The sequence below is a fragment of the Tauraco erythrolophus genome, chromosome 4 (assembly GCF_009769465.1).
Source record: "Tauraco erythrolophus isolate bTauEry1 chromosome 4, bTauEry1.pri, whole genome shotgun sequence".
NCBI lineage: Eukaryota > Metazoa > Chordata > Aves > Musophagiformes > Musophagidae > Tauraco > Tauraco erythrolophus.
The window spans coordinates 2,618,488-2,638,352 of NC_141468.1; the positions used below are offsets into that span (position 1 = coordinate 2,618,488).

Here is a 19,865-nt window from a genome sequence, read left to right on the forward strand (position 1 = left end):
AAGACTGGGGTAAATGTGGACCCATTGCTAAATGGAGCAGGGTCCCTGGTGACAAAGGAGATGGAGAAGGTGGAGATATTCTAACGCCACCTTCACTTTTTCTTCCTCTGTCTTTACTGTTGAGGCCAGCTTTCAGGAACCCCAGAACCCTGAGACCAGAGGGGTGATCTGGAGCACAGACAACTTCCGTGGTGAAGGAGAATTGGGTTAGGAACACTTAAACTGGACATAAAGAAGTTCCGCGGGGCCTGATGAGTTGCACCCATGAGTGCTGAGGGAGCTGGCTCGTTTCATTGTGAGGCCACTCTTGATTGTCTTTGAAAGGTCATGATGATCAGAAGAGGTTCCTGAAGATGGTAAGAATGCAAATGTCATTCCCATCAACAATAAGGGCAAGCAGTGAGATCTGGTGATTAGGACAAGAAGCAATGGACAAACTGAAACACATGAAATTCCACCTGAACACAAGAGAACACTGCAGAGGTGTCAAACACTAAATCGAGTTACCCTAAGGGTTGTGAAGTCTCCCTTTGTGGAGATATTCAAAACCCAACTGGACACAGGTCCTGGGCAGCCTTCTCTAGCTGGCCATGCTTGAGCAGGGACTTTGAACTAGATGATCACACGAGGTCCCTTCCAGCCTAAATGACTGTGTGATTCCAGGAGAGCTGCGGACTGCACTTTCCATTTAATAAAGTAAGAGACAATCATCAAGCATTTAAAGGACGGGTGAAAGAAGTTATGATGTAGAGTTTAAGAGTGCCAGAAGCTTCAGGGGTAATAAAAAGTTAAGTGACTTGATAATTGGCTGTTTGTTTTCTGAATGGCAAAAAGCACAAGTATATAGACTTCCTTCATAGCATTAACTCAAGAGTGTTGACATCCTAAAAGACAGTGCTGTAGAAAGGCAGGAGTTGCTGCTTTTTGTGTATGACTGAGCTATAAAACAGTTGAAAGCATGAAATACTGTGAAATATTAACCCAAACTTTAGTACGTACAGGGTCTTGTTAATGCTTTATGTGTGTTTCCAAATAGCACTATGGAAAAGTGATAGCATCACATACTGTATTTCCTTAAATAAAGTAGCTGTACACTTCTTGAAACAGTAATTTGTAATTATTTACAAGTATTTATTCAAACTATCAACTGCGTAGAAAAATGTATAGCCAGCAGCCTTCTCTGCTGCTTCAGCACCTTTTTTTAAAACTTTCTTTCTCTGTAAATGATCATAAATGATCAGTGTAACGCATAATGTCTCTTGTCTGCTAACTAGAGTTTTGTGCTTAAACGTGAGAACCATTAGATTGAGCCTTTATATTTGTTGTAATTAAAAATGTCATTTTGAGTGGTCTGTTTATGTGGAATTCTTGGAGTAGTGGACTGTACTGACAAGTTGTGCCATTTAACTCCTTACAAATTGCAGATCTGCATCTATTTATTTTTTTTTTTTTACTTTTGGCTAGATGGTAATATAATTTATTTTACTGTAGATTTAGCTGATGTTTGCCTTTATTCAGCGACAGTACATGCTGAATGCCAGTAAAATGAATTTGTAATGTCAAGGAATAAAACTACGGTAAGTTGATGCAAGCAAATGTTTGAGATCAGCACGTATCTGCCTTGTGTTTGTTTCATTAAGCTCCTACAAGCCACCCAATTATGTAACTCAAATAAATGAAAATTACTTCAAAATCCTACTTCTTTTGTTAAAACTCTGGTGAATTTGAATCAGTCGAGATGAGTATTTAGGACTTTTTTCTGACTAGAAGTTACCCACATGAAGAATTCTAGTTAACTTGTTGTATTTTGTTCTGTCGGTACGATGAGATACGTTCCCGATCACACGAATGAGGATCAGAGTAAACAGGAAAGAATTTTGAAAATTTGATTTTTTGCTTTAAGGTGCTGCTATGAGCAAGGAGTCCTGGATATTTTTGAAGCACATAGAACGAGTACCTTTTTGGCCTGAATTGTATAAAAATTGAACATGAAATAGTATAGATTTTTTTACAGTAGAATGCCTCACAACTAAGAAAAAAAAAAATCAGTAAAATGTTTGCTGTTGAGCTTTCTTTGACTGAGGTGACCTGAGCGTCTTCACCTAGAAGTTTAATAAAACTACTCCTAAACACATTGGCAAAGCTGGAGACACAGATGTCGCCAAGCCATTGAGCTTATAGACACACCAAGACAGGGAGCTACTTTGACCTGCAGCTGGCCTCTGTTGAAGGAGCAAGCTTTTGCTTCTGGAGATGGGCACATAAATTACAGAATTGCTTTGTGACATCAGCGAGTACATCTTGATGATGGGTGACATCTGGTTAAGCCAATTGAAATGAAGAGCTGATAAACTGGTCGTGTGGAAGAGAGGAAGAGGAATGTAGAGGAGAGTTGGAAATGTAAAGAGAAAGACAAATTTAAAGGATTGAAAAGGCAAAGCTGTGAAAACTCTAGTATTTCAGAGCCAGACAAGAAGAAAAGTCACGTAGGAAAGAATGCCACATGTTACGGGTTAAACAGCTGTCTTCAGAAACGATTGCGGTTGATCAAAAGGTCCAGAAGACAGATAGACATACGGACATACGGATCAGCAAAGAAAGCTCTATGCCAAAAGTCATGGAGCCAAAGGAGTCCAAGAAGTCAAAATGAGAATTGCTAAAAGTGAAGTGGAAGTTTTCATTTTCTTTACTCCGATATGTTTTAAACTAACTATGTGCTCTTGTGAGCCAGAAAGCCAACCGTGTCCTGGGCTGCATCCAGAGCAGCGTGGGCAGCAGGGCGAGGGAGGGGATTCTGCCCCTCTGCTCTGCTCTCATGAGACCGCCCCCCCCTGCAGTGCTGCATTCAGCTCTGGGGTCCCCAGCACAAGAAGGACATGGAGCTGCTGGAGCGGGTCCAGAGGAGGCCACAAACATGATCTGAGGGGTGGAGCACCTCTGCTATGGAGACAGGTGGAGAAAGTTGGGGCTGTTCAGCCTGGAGAAGAGAAGGCTCTGAGGAGACCTTCCAGCTGCCTTCCAGTACTTAAAGGGGGCCTACAGGAAAGCTGGGAAGGGACTTTTTCCAAGGGCATGTAGTGATAGGACAAGGGGCAATGGCTTTAAACTGAAAGAAGGGAGACTTAGATTGGATCTAAGGAAGAAATTTTTTACAATAAGCGTGGTGAGGCACTGGACCAGGTTGCCCAGAGAAGCTGTGGCTGCCCCATCCCTGGAAGTGTTCAAGGCCAGGTTGGATGGGGCTTTGGGCAACCTGGTGTAGTGGAGGGTGTCCCTGCCCATGGCAGGGGGGTTGGAACTGAATGATCTTGAAGGTCCCTTCCAACCCAAACCATTCTACGATTCTGTGACTGACTCCTACGAACTGATAAGTGGTATGAAAGTGTAAAGTACTTCTGCTAACAAACTAATGTTTTGGGGAATAAGAAAGTTGGAAAATATTAGTTAATTACCAAAGTGAAATCCTCTGGAAATCGAGCATGTAGTTCTGCAACAGCTACAGGGAAGAGGCCATGGGTAATCAGGGAAACAACATTTCTTATAAAAGCCTGAAAGAGTGGATTTTGTTTGCATGAAAAACAGAAGATGGAACAACAGACAAGGCTGTTACCTTAAAATGATCTTTGTCCCCAAAGTGAATATGTTTAGATGAGGCAGGTATAAATTAAGTTTGGAGATAATGAGAACGTTCCAGAAGGTGAACTTCTGCCACAGCCTTGCGGGTGGAATAGGGACAGCAGTAAGGTTTGGGGTTTGTTTTTTTCTGCGAGGGAGGTTGTCGTGGTGGTTTTGGGGTTGATTTATTTTTTTTTGGTGGTTGTTTTGGACAAAGTTGATCCATTTGTGCAAGGGATAACCTGCAAAACCATTAACTGCCTGACGACCTGGTAAATGCTTATGGTTTTGTGTTTGGATGTTTATGCTGACTTTTACACCATTATAAGTGCAAGGAATCCCACTGTGAGGAAGAGGGGTGATCTGTAACTAAGAAAACTAAATTTGAATGATCTGTTATGAACAACATAGATAAAGTCTTTCTATTTTTGATGTAAATATATCATTACTGGTATCAGTGAGCAATACCAATATTAAATACTGTGTGTCATCTTAAGATACAGGGAAAGAACATATCACTCAACTGTTTTGTAGTATCATTTTATGCATGGAGTGGGGAAAAAGGAGGTGAGTGGATAGTAATTTGTTAAAAATATATAATGCATTATTACCAAAAGTGAGTGTTGGACGTGAGGGACTTTTCCTGCATTCCTATCAGTTACTCCGTTGCGACGCAAGTTCCTTAGGGGATTGGTTTGGCCATGACAGTGAGATGCGATTGCCAACAAAGGATGGCACAGAATCCTTTTTTCTGGGATTTCTATCCCATAACGTACTTGGAAAACAGTAATGTGTAGGATCAAGTGCAGGGTTATACAACTTTGGCAGGGATTTTATAGATGCCAATTTTGGCTGTCCTATCCCCGTCCTTTCCTGTCTTGCTGTGGTAGGATACAGCTGTTCATGGCCGAGAAGATATTCCAAACTGGAATGGCTACGAGGTAGTACTGAGATACCTGGACTAATTTTAAACGGACTAGTTAAGGTGGAAACAGCAAGTCTTGCCCTGAGTTCTCTGCTTGTGTGAAATCAGTGTTATAAAGCCATCCCGTCTGTCACTGGTGTGGCCGTGGTATTGTCTGCTAATTCTGTGGGATGGCAGAGCTTCTGATGGAAAGGTTTTTAACAGTAGAGTGGGCAGTCAGATGACTCGTGTATGTAGACGAGGTTCTGGGTCATCACCTTGTAGCAAGTTTGCGGCAAAGGAAACGCGGAGCTTGGGCAAAAGTAAAAGAGAACATCCTGTCCCTCTGCGGTGTGCTTAGCAGGGAAGCTGAATGTGACAGCAGCCAGGTCAAGCCATCAAAGGCTTTATCTTGACGTTAGGAGCCCATTAGTTTTTTGTTAAGAAAACTGACTTTCTTCTTTTTGCAAGAGAGGTTGAGAGGAGACCTTGCGGAGGTTGGTAATTCCAGGGGCAAGAGGGAGAAGACTCAAGAAGACTAACTGAACTCAGGTTGAATTCGGGAATAATTTGCCAAGAATTAGATGTAAACATCTAAGTGTTTTTTTTTTAATTTTGAGGAATTTGTTACATGGGAACTTCTGACAGCCTGCTTCAGACATTGTCTGGTTTCGTGTTCTTTAATTGCTCTGCTAGGTGCAGTCTGCGTAAAGAAAAGAGACATTTTTAGGAGAAAACCACCTGTGGGAAGTGAAATCCAGAAAGGATGAGGAAGGTGCTTCCTTCAGTCTCTGGAAATGCTAAATGCTTTCTCTGCTGTCTCTCACAAGAAGAAGCTTGAGAGGCTTCTATTTTGACACATTTTTTTTTTTCTTTTTAGACAAAACATGATTTCTCCAATCGAAAAGACAACCAGCATGTTTTGACTGCACCATTGATTGTGTGAAGGATTTGTTATATCAATGCCGCTGGAATAATTTGGGGGACCTTGGGAAATCACTTAATGGAATTTGGTCCATGTCTGCATAATCTGACTTTTTTTTTTTTTTTTTCCTTGCTAGAGTAATTGAAGATGCTGCTTAATAAACTTTTTATAAAGATTCCCAGTTGGTCGCTGTGTTTCAGAGGGTTGTGTCTGAGCACAGAAGTAATACATCTTGTAATTGTCTTTTTTCCTCCCCTCCCCACTTAAATATTTTCCCTGGGGGCGAATCTAATGTACTGTAATGCTAGTACCTTTTACAAAGTGACCCTACTCATTATGATTTGTTCTCTGAAGCTCCCTTGACAATGTAGAAATGCACTGAGGATACTTAAGCTCCCTCTCCATCACTCTTTCAAAAATCTATTTGAAAACCAGTCTTTGAGACTGCCATTAGTGTTCCGAGTTCTCTAATGCTGACTCTGCGTTCAGTGTCACGACATACATGCAACAGACAGGTTTTAGTGGCTAAACAATTTATTTCTATGTATTTTCGTGAAAATTAGACGTGGTGTACTTGTCTGTCAAACACTATAGTGAAGATTTCAAATATATTTCTCATTAGTGGCATGTAAACGTTGAGAATTTTCTGGGACCAGAATTGCCTTTATTAGCTCTGTTGCAACAAGTTCAGTAGCTATTTTCATCTCATCCTCTCAAATCGCTACGAAAGGTTTTATTATGGTTGTTCGATCTTTTTGCAGCTTGCTAAATAGATGCAGTATTTCGGTTTGTGGTGTGTCCAGAGGTAGGAAGGCATTATCCCAATGCAGAAAAGAGTGGAGCTTTTAGCTGGAAATTGGGTGCCCACTGACTGGTGGCGAGAAGGATTTTCCTGGAAAAAAGGCCCCTTAAAACCAGAACAAAACCAACGCACCAACTGAGCTCAGTGCATATTCTTGTTGCTTAAGATGTGTATTTTAAAATACACAAAGCTCTTGAATTACTGGTATTTTGTATGATTTAATGAATAGTGATAGTAAGGCTTGTAGCTTTTGCATATTCTGATTTTGACACTTCAATTTGAAGTAAACTTGTGGATTTTTTACCAAATGTTTGTATTTCGGTGTCTTAAGAAGCTGATAATAATTGATTACAGTGACTGCTTTTAAAGTGACCGTGCCTGTGCCCTTTTATTTCATAGATTCATAGATTTCTAGGTTGGAAAAGACCTTAGAGATCATCGAGTCCAACCATCCCTAATCCCCATTAAACCATATCCCTAAGTAGATCATCCACCCTATTCTTAAACACATCCAGGGATGGGGACTCGACCACCTGGTTTAAACTGTGTTTGGAAAATATTCCTTCAATCTCAATTTCCTTCTACCTTCTGCAGATTGAAACAAGAACAAACGTACGTACGTGATGAGTTTGGCAAACTTCTGGAACGAGAAAGGATTTCTTCAAACGAACACTTGACTCGAGCCATTCTTCGCGAGAGAGCTGCGACAGAAGAGGAGCGTCAGAAGGCTCAGCGTTTTGTAAGTGCAGAAACTCAGATTTTTCAACCAACCAGGTCTTCAAACTTGCTGAAATTATTGGTAGCAGAGGAAAGCAGATCTCTTGTTTTTTTCTTTTTCACTAGTTAGTATTGTGTCATTTTATTTTCTTGTTTTTTTGTCAAATATCTCTTACTTTAGAATAGCTGATTAGAAAGATCCAAACCTTTCTGAAGGTTGCAAATATTCTTCTTGTGTGTGTGTGGATAATATTAAATATCTTTTTTTCAGAGGGTGGAAAAGTATTATGATAGTCTAAGTCATTTAATAAAATTGGTTATTTATGTTAAGAAGCTACAGAATACAAGAGGACTTTTCTAGAAATTAATTACTTTATATTTAAAGGAAGTCCATAATATTTCTGGGCTAGAAATTGGACTAACAATAAGAATTAAATAATAATAACTAAAACACTACTGGTTTTGAAGTCTCTTATGTACTAGAAAATAACAACAAAAAGTCTAACTTTGGGTGATTGTCTCAAACCTTGGAACCAGCTTAGTGACAAATTCTGTATCGAAGAATCATATTTCATTAGAGTTGATGGATAAGAACTTCCTGACAAGGAAGCTATAAAATACGGCTGGCTGTTTTCCTCTGAAAACTGACACTATATATTTCAGTCCATTTCAAATGTCTGGCAGATTTATAACTTCTTCTATATGGTAGTTGCTTGCTGTATTGAGTCTGTGTTGAGTCTTCTTTGTAACAGTAATCATTATTCTCTGAGGTATGAATATGCCTTTTTCTAAAAAAAATCACTTGAGTGTAAATAGTAAACAAATCAGTATTTTCAAGAAAAAAAAGTTTAAAAATCTTACGTGAGCATTCCTATTAAAATAAATTGGATTACTTATGTCAGCATCTATATAAATATATGTTTAGTCCTCTATATCTGAAATAAAATCAATGCTTCCCAGTGTTTATTGGTTGGTAACACAGTAAACCAATCACTTCAATAACCAATAGCTTTATCTATAGTGTGTAAGTAAAAATCCATGTTATTTTTCCAAATCACAATTTAAAACCAAGTAGGTTTTACCCAAGTACACCTGAGTGTTAGTATCTTTTGCAGATGTTTCCCAGTGCTTTTTCACCTCTGTGGCAATGTTACTGTTGAAGAATAATTACATTATGGTAAACAAACATTTTAATATTTTGTCATTTTAAAATACAGGAATAAAGGAAAAAGGAGAGGGATTATGCCTAAGGTACAGGCTTAGTCTTATGCCTCAAACCTTCAGATTCTTAATATTGTGCAGGAGAGGGAAGGGTTTGGTGACCTCAACCTAATGAGGAGCTCAAGATTTATAATGGGGAATATTATTTGCATAATTACCAGGAGGTTTGCATCTTTCACTTACTACTGTAGTTAGCACTGTGCTTGTGAGAAGCACAAGATACCTTTCTCATCAGCCAAACTCTTGAGAGATTTCTTATTACAGATGTCAAACTGGTTTATTTAGCCGTTATGTCAATTTTATTGTTAATTTTTACTTACTCTAGAATATTTAAGTTAGCACTGCTTATGCTAAGCAGTCAAGAATTGCTGTTAAATAATTTTGAACCTTATCAGCCTGAGGTGTGTGATGTGGCTGCATGTTGAGTTGGAAGAAGAACATACAAATGGTGCCAGTGAAACAAGGAAGCACCGTAAAATCCAGCAGCATGTCCCCTCACGTGGAGGACATCATGACTTGCTGCCTTACTGTGGCAACAGCATCACTGCCTGGTGTTTTAGAACTGATTACCAAAGACATGCTTTTGTGGAAGCATGAGCATGTCAGAGTATAGATTTTAGAACCATAGAATGTTTTGGGTTGGAAAGGACCTCAAAGATCATCTAGTTCCAACCCCTCTGCCATGGGCAGGGACACCTTCCACTAGATCAGGCTGCTCAAAGCCTCATCCAGCCTGGCCTTGAACACTTCCAGGGATGGGGCAGCCACAGCTTCTCCGGGCAACCTGTTCCAGTGCCTCACCACCCTTGTAAAAAAAATTTCTTCCTTAGATCTAATCTAAATCTCCCCTCTTTCAGTTTAAAGCCATCGCCCCTTGTCCTATCACTATACGCCCTTGTCCAAAGTCCCTCTCCAGCTTTCTTGTAGCCCTTTAGGTACTGGAAGGCGCTGGAAGGTGTCCCTGGAGCCTTCTCTTCTCCAGGCTGAACAGCCCCAACTCTCGCAGCCTGTCTTCATGGGAGAGGTGCTCCAGCTCTGGGATCATCTTCGTAGCCCTCCTCTGGACTCGCACATCAGAGGAGAAGCGAGGTATCTGAGCTGTGCTAGGGACTTATGTATCCTGACGTGTTCATCTCATCTTTCATCATCTTACTGTTTGATCTGTGAAATCTTAAAATACCTTGAGGTTCTTTGATGAGAATTGCTATGCACATTCACTATTACTACTGCACGTTTGTCATTTGCACTACGGTTTGTTTGTTCTTTGAAGTGTACTGTAAGATAACAAAGTAGCAAGTAGGCTTTGTGCACTTGTTTCCTTAAAATGAGTCTTAATATTCAAACATTAAGTAATTCTCACCTTCCTTGCAAGTCCTTCTATAAGTTGCCTCCTTTATTTTCCTGTAACTGATCAGTTTTTATTCCCTTGGCTTCATTGCTTATGCTACCTGTTTATTTGTTTCGTGCATCCAAGATGAATTTATAAAATCTGTAACATGGGGGGATATATCTGTGTGTAGCATTTGTCAGGTAGAATGAGTAATTCCACGTTCTAGTAAACTGCTACAGTAGGTTTATATTTTATGTAGCCTGGATTTGATCTGACCTGTCAGATTCTTTTTAGAGAAAAAAGAGTGTTTGTGAAATCTTGGTAGCATTTAGAAAATTAATTCCTTTGCTCCTGCTAAATTGTTTAAGTAGTGCACAGGAGAAGCAATTACAGTTCGAAAGGAAGAATTTTATTTTTTCTTTATAAAGACTGCTAATTTAGTTTTAATAAATAGACATAAAACTGTGAGATTGAAGTAATGTTTCCCATTCTTAAACAATTTTAATGTCATCTGCTGCTTGTAGTTTCAGAGAGAAGAAACTTCAGTGTTAACAACCTAAAAGTTAGCAACAAATCTTCATGCAAGAAGTAGTGGCAAAACACCCTGAGTGAATTTTTTTCATGTGTTTCTTCAGAATGGAGGAACTTTTGAAAGTTCCCAGGCCAAAACTTTGCAAACATGGTCTGAGATGTGAAGTTTCTGCAGAAAATGTTAAGGGAAATCGACGGTTTTACCAATAACAGCTCTGCAAGCCTTGATGTTATTCATAAAAGCTCTGAAAGAAACTGGGAGATGATAGATGAGCTAATGATAGCTGAACTACCTATGTGCTGTGTAAGCTGTTAGGGAAAGCTCCTGCAGTACAAGTGGACTGGAAAGCGGCTGATGGGATGTCAACTTCTTCAGAAACAATTTTGGAGGAGATCCAGAGGTTCACGAACCAGTAATTCTAATGTTTGTACCAACCAAGGTAGAAATTACAATTTGGAGTGGAATTTCCAGGCCCTGACCAAAGCTCTAGAAATCCCTCGGAGAGTCAGTGTGAGGATTTGTTCAACTGTTGATGCTTAATTCAGCAGGAATAAATCCAGCTACTGTTGATTCCTTTAGTAATGCCTTCAGACGTCATTGACTTTGAGGAGTATTTCAGGCATAGCCTCACTTTCCTTATCCCGCAGCATTTGGGTCTAGTCTTCAAAGTGAGATGCCAGTGAGACTCAGTGTGCAGAAGAGCTGGTGAGGTCTCGCATCTCCTCTGGCTTCTCATCTGTCTCTGGCTGTGTGATCCTGCTGTCTCCATTACAGTTGGCCTGATGATATTTGAGGCTGAAATGAGCTGACCTGGGAGAAGCCAAACTGTCTATGGAGGGCACGTTGTTGGGGGAAGAAAATGGAAACTTCTTGAAGTGGCCTTGCCACCAAAGAGAGTATTTTTTGTACCTTGAGCTTTACTTATGGTCAGTTTTGAGACATGATGTTTGCAAAGTATCTCTGAGTGTCTTCACCAACAGACAAAGTGCATTGTGTGGCTGAAGTCGTATTTGAGAACTGCCTGTAGTTGTGCACCTGATAAAAAATACTTCATTCTTCCATACCCTTAGCATGTATATGATATTTTTTCTGCCCATCCTTCTTGAAGGAGGACTTTGTAATAAATTAAGTCTTTTATTTCAGTCTAGCCATAAAGAATTTTGATACTGTTGTGGTCGTCTTTAGCAAAAACTGGTGCAGTTGAAAGCCCTGTACTTCTGAACACTTCAAGAATACTTGCATTATGTTTTACTCACATAGGCAGCAGACCCATCTTCCTTTGGGTATTTATTATTGGAGATCTTTGCTACACATCTGAAAATTGTGGCTAGTTGAATTGGACATAGTCTTGTTGAGTGGCTTTAAATGTGGTAGCTTTGCCATAAATAGCTTATTGACGTTCCATCACTTGAGTCATTATGTGAGTCAGGGTGAGACGTAGGGAATATGGAGTACAAAAATCAATAGTTAGCCAAAGTGCAGAGGACCTGTTGTATTTCCATCTCCTCATAATGACCTGGAGTTTACTGGTAACGTATTTGCTTCACTGTCTGGACCGAAACGAGCTGTCGTTAAGACCCTGTATGTTAGAAAATGGTTTTATTGAGCTGCCGATGACATTAAAGTCTCATTTCCCTTTGAAGAGGCACAGAAATATTGTTCTGTTCATTTGCTGTAACCATAATATTAAAATTTGATTATTGCTATCATTAGAAATCTGTATCCATACTAATACAGTTATATTTGTTTCCCCATGTATTGTTCCAGGCTTTCATTCAAGTACCTGTCAGAGAATGAAATCTGTCGTTGCGGAGGTACTTTTTTATTTTGTAGATTATTTTCTACACAAGAAGATCTATTCATAAATTCTGTGTCCAAAAAAATCAATTTGGTAGAAGTATCCTTATATTAAAAAGCACTTCTTGCACCGTAGCTGCATTTGGTAATCAGATTATTGGATATTTTTTCCTAGCAAAATCATACTTGAGATGTATAATTCTTCTTTTCCTTTTCTGAGCACTGAAATCAATAGACAAAACACATTCCTTGATATATTGGAGCTGAAGCGTGTTGAGTTCCGTTAGGAGTGGGCTTGACCTGTTGTCATAATCAGATACGTAATGTTAGAGCAGAGTGTTTCACTCTTCTGTGTCTCAACTGTTTCGCTGTTCTCGCCGTCATCCTTGGGTGGTTGGTCCAAGTCACGACGTTGCATTTATTTCTCCTGTCCTCAATCCATTAGCTTTGTCGAGAGGAGGTCCCCACTTTTCCATAAGCAGATTATATTCTGACCCTTCCTGCTCTTTCCGAGCAGTCCTGTGCTAACCGTGTTTTTAAGGATGACTTCACTAGAAAATACCAGGGGGAAGGATTACTAAATGAGTTAAGGCATTAGTTCTCAAGAGAAAAGTCGTCTGTTTACAAACCTGCGGTATTTATTACATACCTCATTTAGCTCATTCATCATTTTAATAGAAAAATGAATCTTTTTAGATGATTCTGAAATAATTTGAGGTAAACTACATAGCCTGAGGCAAAACATGATTGCTTACTGTAAGGAGGGCCAAGCTGTTTCTGACAAGTACAGTATGATTGGTGACTGTAATTTACAATTTATGATAGTAAAAATGTTAAAGGCTCATATTTGAAAACCAGTCTTAAGGTTTGGAAACCGCATGGTACAAAATTAAATCTAGTGCCAGTTGTTTTGTCTCTTGTTCTTCAGATTCATAATTTAGAAAGTAGGATTTTCTCTTGAAATTGCCTTGAAAGTAGAGATTTTTGGAGACTTACTCGTAAGGTTTTGTTTGGGTTTCTGTGTATGGTTCTTTTTTGCCAGGCACTGCTGCTCTTATGGTTTAGAAATCACTGTTTTATTGCAGCAAACGGTCTTTTTGCATGACTGTTCTTGTGATACGGGAAAAGTAATCTCTTTTTGGTTGTTCCTCTGGTAGAAGACAGGGTAAAAGACAGGAACGGAGGAAGAAGTTCCTTTTGAATATTGAGGATGTGATCTATCTTTGTTTGCTTTTGAGGAAGAGAGGTTTGATTGCTTTATGAGAGAAGGAAGTGAAATGCAATGAAGAAATCATTTACATTTTGAAAACATTCAACTCCATTGCACTGTACGTGCTCATCTTCGTTTGAATAAACATAATATAATGGGTATGGCTTATGTGTCTCCTGGCACACATTTCTTCTCTCACTGACTCTCTCCCTCTTTTTCTGTCATTTCTGCTGCAGTGGTAAGGTGTCTGGGATAGGAATCTGTCTTTTCTGGGATGTTAAATAGATGATGTGAAACTCTACAGTATGAAAAAGAATCTGTTGCTATGCAAAGAGAGATCAATAATGTTGTTTTTTTTCTAGCAATGCAAGAAATGGAACTTCCTACCAAATATTTGTGAATCATGAATGATTTCCTTATCTGGACAAATATATATGCCTTGAAGAAATGGTAAAGATCCATTTGCGTGTCTAAAATTACTTCATTAATGAGAGTGAACAATTTCCCCCCGCCCTTGATAGATTTAAACAGTCAAAATAATTTGAAATAGCCTGTGGGTGATGGTACAGTTTGTGTTGTAGGTTGTGATCCCAGAAGGATCTCTGTCATGTGAGCTGTTAAGCAAATGTTTTATTTCATCTCTGAAGCCATTGAGCTAGAATAAGAAGTTGCTTACCTGCATCTCTCTTCTGTCCCTTTACAATGTCCATTCTGACATTTAAAATATTTACTTCAATGGAACAATACAAATCATTTTCCCCTTCCTTCAGTTTTTCATTTGGTAACATGTTAGAGACTTTTTTTTTTTTAAATTAATTGTTAATTGTTTTTTTTTTCCTTCTGTGTCGAAGTTTGACAGATAGGAAAAAACACAGTAAAAATAGAAAATCTTGAAGGCAAGTGAGGTACATGCAGTGAGCATTTATTCTCTTTAAATGTTTCTTTTTTGAATGGTGAGAGGAATGTGTTTTGATAGTCAAACAGCATTTAAAAGCATGCTATTTTTTAATTTTACATAGCAAAACTCAAGGTATTTGACAGAAGCAAAATTAATCGCTGTGTTATCTCAGCATCCAGATGAAGATCTAGTGCTTTACAAAGCCTGCTGCTCCATCAATTTGTTCTTTTGGTTGAATTCAAATTGAGTTCATTTTTATAGATTCACTGCATAATATTCTCCTGTCTCCTCCCTCATTCATTAACCAATTTGTTCTTGCTACTCCCTTTTTATTGAATGGCTAACAAAATTGCCGTGCTATCTTTTCAAATGAATATCATCATTCCTTGTCATGCATGGCCAAAAGTTAGCATATTAATCCTTTTTACATACGCCTTCCCTTCTTCCAGAGGGAAGACCCATTTCTACCCTCAAGGTACCATGAAAAGAATGTTTTAAATAATGTTCTCTTGAAGCTTTGTGCACAGTGCTTGGATATAAATATTCCTATCTGGACTCCTTTCGATTACTTCTGGGCTTTTGGAGCATGTACAGCCTGCCAGTTGTATGAAACAACAAAAGTCAAATCAAAAGATTTCCAAGGCTCGTCCTTGTACATGATGTGGTACAAATTCATGGAATGGATTAAAACATGTTCATTGGATGGAAGTCTTGATATGTAATACAGACAGTCTCCTCCATTTCAACAAAACTATTTCTGGGTCTTGAGATCCTTATTCTGACTCTCATGTAATGTTTGTTTACTCTCAGGTTAGGTTGATTTTGGCTAGGCAAATATTCCCTTGTCTCTCCTTTAGAGCACTCTAGTTATTTTCCTTCCTTTGGGTTGAATTAGAAGAGTTATGAGAAGAAAAGTTGTCTGGGAGGCAGGAGGGGTGGAAATTAAGAGCCATTTGTTTTACTAATGACTGCCTGAAAAATTAGTGAAAATCCTTATTTTGTCTTATCTGTAACGTGCCCGAGGACTCTTCGCTGTGTAACGTGGGTATGTTCTTCAGGAACACCAGCTGAAAGAAGGGGACCAAACCATTGACAGAGGACAGTTTGGAAACAATCTAGCCACCTATATATGAAAAAAGTAACTATTTATTAACAAGTCGCCATAGTGATTAGTGGTCTTGATGTTGCTGTTTTATGATGTTCACTCCATGTTCTGTTGTAGTATTTGCTATAAACAGGACTCTGCCTGTTCTGTTCCAAGCAAGCTCTGAGACAAAGGCCCTTCCTTCTGAAGTACTGAGTTGGAAAAAATATGAGGATTTGTTGTGAGTAGCGGTAAAATGACAGAGTGGTACATGTGATGTTCCTTATGGCTTAATTTATCATAGAATCACAGAATGGTTTGGGTTGGAAGGGACCTCAAAGGTCATCCAGTTCCAACCCCCCTGCCATGGGCAGGGACACCCTCCACTACACCAGGTTGCTCAAAGCCTCATCCAACCTGGCCTTGAACTCTTCCGGGGATGGAGGAGCCGCAACTTCTCTGGGCAACCTGTTCCAGTGCCTCACCACCCTCAATGTAAAAACTTTCTTCCTTATATCTAATCTAAATCCTTCCTTATATCTAATCTAAATTTGACAGTTTTATTTTGGAGACATCGTTTTTACTTTCGTGTAACTGCCCTTGATTTTGTATATCTCCCCTTTTATTGAGAGCAGTTGAGAATCTGGGTACTGAGTTTTGTTGAAAGAGTCTGTTTAGTGTTGAGTGGGACATGTGCTTCTTACATCTCAGAAGTCCTGGAATAACGAAAATCTTTTTTCCTCTGGGAAAGAAATGTCCCTCTCTCTTTTCCAGGCAGTTTTGTGATAACAGTATTTCTTGGGAATGGGAAGAGAAGAGGGAGAAATCTTGAATTTCCTTGTAACTAAGGAGATGAGTAAACTGTGCCCACCAACTTTTATATTCACAACTATGTCCAACATTGGGTTTTAAACTTGAAGGTAATCAAGGGTGAGACACTGATAGATAAATAGTTAATTACATTTACATTTCCTCATTTAGGAGGAACTGACTCCAAGTGTTCCTGAGGAACTCAAAGTGGTGGATGTCGATTCTCATCTTTAATCTACTACTTGAAGATCTTTTTCATCAAGAAGATGAAGAAGGCTGAAGACAGGCTGAGAGAGTTGGGACTGTGCAGCCTGGAGAAGAGAAGGCTCCGGGGTGATCTTATTGCAGCTTTCCAGTACCTAAAGGGGGCCTACAGGGAAGCTGGAGAGGGACTTTTTACAAGGGCGTGTACTGATAGGACAAGGGGCAATGGATTTAAACTGAAAGAGGGGAGATCTCAATTAGAAATAAGGAAGAAAGTTTTTACATTGAGGGTGGTGAAACACTGGACCAGGTTGGCCAGAGAAGTTGTGGCTGCCCCATCCCTGGAAGTGTTCAAGGCCAGGTTGGATGAGGCTTTGGGCAACCTGGTGTAGTGGAGGATTTCTCTGCCCATGGCAGGGGGGTTGGAACTAGATGATCTTTGAGGTCCCTTCCAACCCAAACCATCCTGTGATTCTATGATTCTACATTCAGGAGCAGGAGTCCCATTGCCACCTGATTTTACATCTTCCACATTTAGAAAATTATCCTCTTGACAATAAGGACAGAAGCTTTTTATTTCTTTTTGTTTGTTTGTTGAGTGCTTATTTTGTAGTACCTTTAATTAGGGAGCAGACCCTTTACCACTTTCTTCTACCTTGAGTGCTACAAGGCACGGAAGTGACCTTCCAGCCTTAGTACCACCAGGGTGATGTTAAAGTATTTTTCCTTTATGCACTTCTGAAATCTTATGTCTGGTGGTGTGTTTGTATTGGAGAGAGAGAGAAAACATACTTTCAGAAAGCTCTGTTAAATATCTTTAAAAAAAAAAAAAAAAAAGAAACAACACTTTGACTTTAATATTGGTAAGGCCAAAGCGAGTGAAAGAACATCTACATTATCAGCATTCGCAACAATGATGTCATTTTCTTCTTTAACAAAAACCACAGATGTAAGTGATGCTTAGAGACATTGTTATTGGTTTTGTTTCTTAATTTTTCTGCGCTTTGTGCACTTTGACATATTCTGTCTTTATTAGTATAAAATTGGATGACTTGTGTTTCTGCTGTGTGCTGTTGAAGTAGTGAAACTTCAGTGTCTCTGTAGGAGAACTAAATGATGACTGTGAAATACTGTTGCATGCCTCTTCCCCCAGCTGAAATGCAGTTTTTAAGATTGAAAAGTTCTGTTGTTGCCTCTCCTTGTCCATCAGTTCTGTCTTAGTTACCACATTTGATTAGCAAAGAGCCTACAAAGACATAATGGATAGCGTAGCAGTCTTCTTCAGGAAGAAATTATTTAACTTTCATCAAAGATAACAGTTCTTGAGAGTTTGTGTATCACAAGTTAAAATGAAACGTGATCAAAAAGTGCCATCTTACACGATTACTGTTAGTGTTCTCATAATCATTGCTGTAGATTTGCTTACGTAGTGTCACAGGATCCGCTGGATGATTTGAGGTAGGTCAATACTTATCCTGGTAGAGTTGATGGCAATCTGAATTCTAGAAAAGGCATACTGATAGGGAATGGTATTGTGGGAAAAAAAATGAGAGAGGTGACAAATGATAAAAAAAACCCTTAGTTTTTGATGCAATGTTAAGTTTCCATGTCTTTTCATATCGGAGTCCCACTAGATGTCTGGAATATTTTGAAGATGCTCAAGTGTTGTAGCAATAGGTGCCGGTGTATCTAAAGCAGGTTTATATAAATCCAATTAGAGAGGATATTTTGGAGAGAGGGTGAGGAAAGAAAATCTTTCTTTCCAACCCCATCAGTGTGGGTTGGAAGGGACCTCAAAGATCATCTAGTTCCAACCCCTGTGCCATGGGCAGGGACTCCTTAAACTACACCAGGTTGCCCAAAGCCCCATCCAACCTGGCCTTGAACACTTCCAGGGATGGGGCATCTTCAACTTCTCTGGCCAACCTGGTCCATCTCATGGTTAAGTCTGTGGGTTTTGTTGTTTTTTTGGGGTTTTTTTTACATATAGATGTTAAGAAATTTTTCAGTCTTATAATGTATTACTTGTGTGATATATTCTGCAGTAGGTGTGCCAGTATGTGTGTGGAGGAAAAAACAATCTACCTCCTTTTTTTTTTTTAAAGGAAGGAAGAGTTTAAAGTCTAAGGCTTAAAACATTGGGAATGTTAATAGACCATTTTACTTCAGTAATAAAAATTATTCTCTTGATAGCAGAATCCTGTGAAGACTGAGTGCTGTTTGATTTCAGTATTCCCAATAGCTCAGTATGTCATCTCTGTCCTGCAAAGAGCAGTGGAGTTTGTAGCTGGAAGTTCAGTCTCCTTCCAAGAAATGTAGTGATGGATAGCCTTTGTATGTACAACTGTGCGTGTGTGCCAGTCTCTCTTTCTCCGAGGTTACGTATTTGGGGAATCTGATACACGTGTGGCTCCCGATTAAAAAAGAACAAGTCAAACTTTGATTTATACAAGTAACGCAGAGAATTGAAGCCAAGCCATTTTCTTTTCAGGAGGTACCTTCCACTTCAAAATACGCTGATTTCAACGTGTAGCCTACAAAACTTTTTTTTTTTCCCCCTTTTAATGAATTTTGAAAGGAGAAATACGTTTCAGCTGTCGTCTGCTGTTTAAACAACTTCATAGGAAGGATATGGGAGAAATTTGTCAACGTTCTTTGATGGGAAGCCACGAAAAGAGGATGATAATACTTGCTTGACACGTTACTTCTCAGTTAACGTGGCTGATACTTATAATTTAGTTGTGTGCTTTGAAGAGCCGCCGGACTGCTAGCATGGTAACCTACTGCATTGTCTTTTTCATAGATGATCGAATTCAAATCACGTTTGTAAATAAATAAATAAAGGAAAATTCATTACTTCTCATTTTCCTAATTATCATGCAGATAAACAGTGGGGATCGTGACATTAGGATAAGTAAGTGGCTTACGATTTTGCCTCGGAGTAGGAACCTCTTGCTGTTCCCCCTTTTCCCCCCTTGGGCTATGCAGCAGTAATAAATGAGCAAGTCCAGAGTACTTTACGACAGATAGTTAATGGTGCTGTGCCTGCGCCAACAGGCTTGTTTCCGCAGCAGCTGTCAGGATTCGTAGTCATTAGCATACCTCTAACGGTTGCATTTCAAAATCGTTTCTACGAGGGCATTTAGCACACATGAAGGAAAAATGGCATGATATTGAAAAAGGAATTGTGGGTGTAGGTGAGTGGTTTTGGCCGAGCGTGGTGTTGGAGTGTGCACGCATGATGGGTATGAGCGAATTGAAAATTACCAAAGTTGACTTTCAAAGTCCATTTGTGACCACGTGTCTGTCTTCAAGCTTGCGAGTAACCCAACAAAGAGCCTCTGCACCGTTTTGCTGGGTGCTTCTTACGTTTAGGACACAGAAAGACTCCTCTGAAATCTTCTCAGAGGGAAGAGAATTGCTGTATGCAACAGTGATAGCAGAGTCATTTCTAGTGTGTGAGGCAACTGAAGGGCTACCAAAATATTCAAGTCATGACTTGTGCTCTTGCGGCCCAGAAGGCCAACCGCGTCCTGGGCTGCATCAAGAGGAGCGTGGCCAGCAGGTCGAGGGAGGTGATTCTCCCCCTCTACTCTGCCCTCGTGAGACCTCACCTGGAGTACTGCGTCCAGTTCTGGAGCCCCCAACATAAGAAGGACATGGACCAGTTGGAGAGGGTCCAGAGGAGGGCCACGAAGATGATAAGAGGGCTGGAGCACCTTTCCTATGAGGACAGGCTGAAAGAGTTGGGGCTGTTCAGCCTGGAGAAGAGGAGGCTCCGGGGTGACCTTATAGCGGTCTTCCAGTACCTCAAGG

At 39.7% G+C, this 19,865-nt stretch overlaps 1 protein-coding gene across 2 annotated transcripts in view; it reads left to right on the forward strand.

Annotated features, from left to right (window-relative positions):
* The window catches only part of CHCHD3 (coiled-coil-helix-coiled-coil-helix domain containing 3), a 183,426-nt gene that overhangs the window by 52,034 nt on the left and 111,527 nt on the right, over nt 1-19,865 (forward strand). For both annotated transcript variants that reach the window (XM_086609932.1, XM_086609931.1), the window contains exon 4: nt 6,841-6,985. In XM_086609932.1, coding sequence (XP_086466058.1) covers nt 6,841-6,985 — 145 coding nt within the window. The remainder of the gene's footprint in view (nt 1-6,840; nt 6,986-19,865) is intronic.